Source organism: Sinocyclocheilus rhinocerous, unplaced genomic scaffold, assembly GCF_001515625.1.
Source record: "Sinocyclocheilus rhinocerous isolate Xijiao unplaced genomic scaffold, SAMN03320098_v1.1 scaffold1268, whole genome shotgun sequence".
Classification (NCBI taxonomy): Eukaryota; Metazoa; Chordata; class Actinopteri; order Cypriniformes; family Cyprinidae; genus Sinocyclocheilus; species Sinocyclocheilus rhinocerous.
Window position 1 is genome coordinate 127,706 of NW_015664016.1, and position 4,286 is coordinate 131,991.

Genomic DNA, 4,286 nt, shown 5'->3' on the forward strand with positions numbered 1-4,286 from the left:
AATAAAAACAGTATTCTTCCACCAAACAATGTAGTTCCTCAGAAACAGTTGTGGTTGCAACAAAGTGGTTGCCGAGCAACACACAGACGTAAACAAAGGTGTATGTTTGTAGAGTAATTTACAACAGCTTCGAACGCGGCTCAACCAATCAGAATCAAGGACCGGAACCATCCGTTTTAAAATAAATATTTGATTTATATTCATATTTTATATTACATTTTTTCACTTTTTAGTCAAAAGAATATATAATATTAATATTATTAAAAATATTGGGAACAATACAGATGTTATTAAAGGTGTAATTAATTCTGTAAGTAATTCTGTAAAGGTGTAAGTTAAAATAATTTCAGTAATGCTTGAACAATTTAACATTTACACAAAATACATACATATAGTTAAAAACACTTTATTGCCTCTATTATAAGACAACAGAGCAGTGTATCAGATAACTGATTCATCTACCCAGCAACCCTAGCTCATCACAGAGGCAGTATGGGAAGGGTTATTTTTACGGTCTCTGCTCTGGTTCACCAGCAGGGCATCTCGGGGTGATGTAATACATACCCACAGGGGATACTGTACACCCCTGACAGATGAACCACCATGAACCTCAGGGCCGGCCGGGTCACGTGACCCCCGAGACCTACAGCAGGCGACTGACACCAACTGCTCTGTTGTGATTTCAGAACACAGATGGACGCTTATGCTCTACATCGTGTTTAATTGACTGAAACAATGGGAGAAAGCGCATTACTCTACGCTTCAAATCAATCCAGCCATTCCAGCTCTCAGCAGATTATGAGGCCGTTAGAGCCAGGAAAAAACAGAAGATGGCACCATTAGTTCCTTCAACACATGGAATAAAGCGGCATTCAACAAACTAGCCATTCCTGAGATGCCACAGAGGCGTTTCAAGAAGATTTATAGAGCTGTTTGACATTCCCTCTAGATATTTCTACAACAGATGGCTATTATACAAACAAATAATGTATATCAATACAGTTAATAAGTTATACATCTGATATCTATATAATCAATATCTAAATAAAACCAAGTCTAATTATTTAGCAAGAGGACATTTTTCAGTATACATACATTATATAATATTATTTATATTAATATATTTTCCCCTTTTAATGTTCACAATGTGATCATTTTAAATTAATATTATATAAATATATATATATATACACACACACATACATACACAGTATATAGTACCTCGCACACCTGAATCTGTAGCAGGTTTGTTGAATAAATGTTTAAAATAAACCACAAGCCATTTTCTCTCTTTTTTTTGTAGTTTAAATAATTAATTATAATTATTTTAGCCTTTTTATTAAAAGGAGATTATATCTACTATCCTTGATGACAGACATATCAGCACCTACATTTATTTTCTTGATGAATAACAGATCCATTACACACACGCAAAAGACCTCAGGGCAAACATGATCTCACTGCATTTCATATGGATATGATTCATCAAAATGGCCGTGGCAGGCATTAAAACTATGAGAAAGTCCTAAACAAGCATGTTCTGCATTACACAAATGGGGAGAAGAGAAAATGAAAAATTTTGTATGTTTTTAGCATTAAATGCCACTATAACCGTTCAAAACAAGAATTTTGATAGGTTATACTGTAAATAAAAATCTGTTAAATACAAAATAAATATATTTTATATAGAATCTAAATATAAAATAAATTTAAAAAAAAAATATATATATATATAATTAAAAAAATATATTTTTAATATTTAAAACTTTAAAATTATGAAAAAACTATTAAAGAAATGAATTGCACATCCAAACCGGATAAACAGTCAGAATTTTTGGGTTCATGCACACAATTTCTATAAGGCAGCAAAATCACACTGTAAATGTTATGGAAAAGGGGCATAATGCATCTCAAAACCTTAACATATTTTCAACAATAACCTTGCTTAAACTTATTTTAGAGACTAAAAGCAGATAGCTGGCCACCACAGATATAGATTATACGACAAGATCAAGTTGTAGTCACAAGAAAAGCACCTTATAACAGCATGTTACAACTTGAAGATTAAAATAACATGCACAAACCCCTAAAAATAGCACCTACAATCCTTCAGCTCTCACATTTAAAAAATATATATAATAAAGCTTATTTCACTTGTCAAGAGCCACCGTCAGTCTAAATTATTCAAGCTCATCAAAGCACCAACCACAAACCACAAGCTTCCACGACAAACAGCTCCATGGCAACCTAGTTTTCCAGCCACCTTCTCTAAATCCCAGCAGTATAAGACAGAAGGAAAAGCACAGTTACCTCCATGGCCAGAGCGGCGGTCTGCTGGTCGTAGTGGTTGAGGAGGTTGGGCATGAAGGTGGTGTTGTAGGGAAGATCCTGGCACATTCGGAGGCCGATCGACTCGCAGGTGAACATGCTGTGACTGCCCACCGAATCCATGTGGATGCACAGGCTGCCCGTGAACAGGGACAGAACACCGAAGAGCCACATCCTTCTTAAAGCTAAATCCACAATGTGCCCCATGCTTGAATGGCAGAACACAGCGGGACAGGACTGAGAGGCCAAACGCGAGCACAAGGGTTTATTCTCTACGCCGAAACCACAGTGTGTAAGGTATACCGCTACGAGCGACCGCTTCCATCTCCTTCCTGTTCGGTCCTCACGGATACCTGATGTTGACCGGCGTCTCGGGTCAGTGCACGCTTTGATCAGACCCTTCGACAGTCTTATGCATCCTCTCACATTCATACAAGTCTACAGAATCTGCCTTTGATCAGGGTGGTCTTCAACGGATCAATGGATTTAGGATGTGGCTACGACTGATACTGGATACCTGTAACGACACATATTAAAAGACAAGTTTAAAACAAGGGTATTTGTAAAATACAGACACCACCAGACTCATCCGAAGCCAGTGTGCAATAAACAAATTAGCTATTTTGACTGGTTAACTTCATTAGTTTTGTGTCTGGCAAAGCCTAGCTTGTAAACAGTTACTGTAGCAGCAGGAAAGAGCATTTAAACAGCTGTTATAACAGCCGTAAACCAAAACCAACAATCCATTATCTAGGTGAACCTCACAAAACCTGTCAAGAACATGCCGGGTCATATTTTAGCCCCAAGATCAACAGAAAAAAAAAAAACGATATTTTATTTTGAACAGAAAAAATCTAGCCTATTTTAAACCCCTTAAAATTGTATTTATTGTGAAAATTGCATTAGTGCACCAAAAAAAAAAAAAATGCATTAGTGCATATCATATGTAAAGCATTAAATAATAATAAAATTCTAAAAAACAAATGTATACATTATGGTAGTATCTGTTTTACTTAATTTGATTAAAAATCATTGCGTCCAGACTTTCATTTCTGTATTATTGTAATGAGAACAAGATTTTCTTGTGTTATTGTAAATTCTGGGGAGAAATGTGCTTAATTGTCATGAAAATAATGTTTCAAAAGTGTAATGTAAAAACAAATCTCACTGTACATACTTCATTTTTATTATGCAAAATATAATTTAAGATTTTTTAATACCAAGCTGAAATATGACCTTTCTTCACAAATTAACCAACACTGGATTCATATGCATCAAATCAAATTATATATTTGATGCATTTCTGTTTTAAATGCGCAAATGAATCCAATGTTGATTAATACACACACACACACAGTGAGATAAACTATTAATTAGTCATTATAATATGGGCAGTGAGTAAATAATATGATACATTTTTCACATATCACCTCACTCAGCCCTTCTCAATCCCGATTGTGTTCAATCTGAATTAACAGAAGCCAGTGTAAACATATCCCATCCCCCTTACAACACGTTTGTGCGAGTCTACAAGCACACAACCTGCTCCAACTAGCTAGGAAACACAGTAACCAGACATTTCAAATCTGAATAAAGTCTTCAGGAATTGTCTAATGCGAAAACACAGTAATAGACATGATTATATATATTGATTTCATTATAGGGTGTAGCACACCTACGCGCACCTTGCATTGCATTACACATATCAAATATTCCGAATATTCGGATATTACATGCAGGACTGCAATGTCAGCAATGTAACACATATGATGGGGCTCCTCATGTCTGAACATTATTCAACACGCAATTCCAGACATGGATAGCAGACCATATGTATGGTTATATGAAAAAAAGGATAAAAACACATTTATGTGGGTTAAAACTTGTGAACGGTGCGTGCAATATTATGCAAGTAGAACTTTACCTTTCTGTGGCAGAGCTCCTCTGGTTTTCTCTCT

At 35.5% G+C, this 4,286-nt stretch overlaps 1 protein-coding gene across 1 annotated transcript in view; it reads right to left on the reverse strand.

Moving 5' to 3' along the window:
* The window catches only part of LOC107729283 (frizzled-3-like), a 35,290-nt gene extending 31,004 nt beyond the window's left edge, over window positions 1-4,286 (reverse strand). The window contains exons 1-2 of the mRNA XM_016539748.1: window positions 4,253-4,286; window positions 2,311-2,845 (exon numbers count right to left, since the gene is read on the reverse strand). Coding sequence (XP_016395234.1) covers window positions 2,311-2,760 — 450 coding nt within the window. The 5' untranslated portion in view covers window positions 2,761-2,845; window positions 4,253-4,286. The remainder of the gene's footprint in view (window positions 1-2,310; window positions 2,846-4,252) is intronic.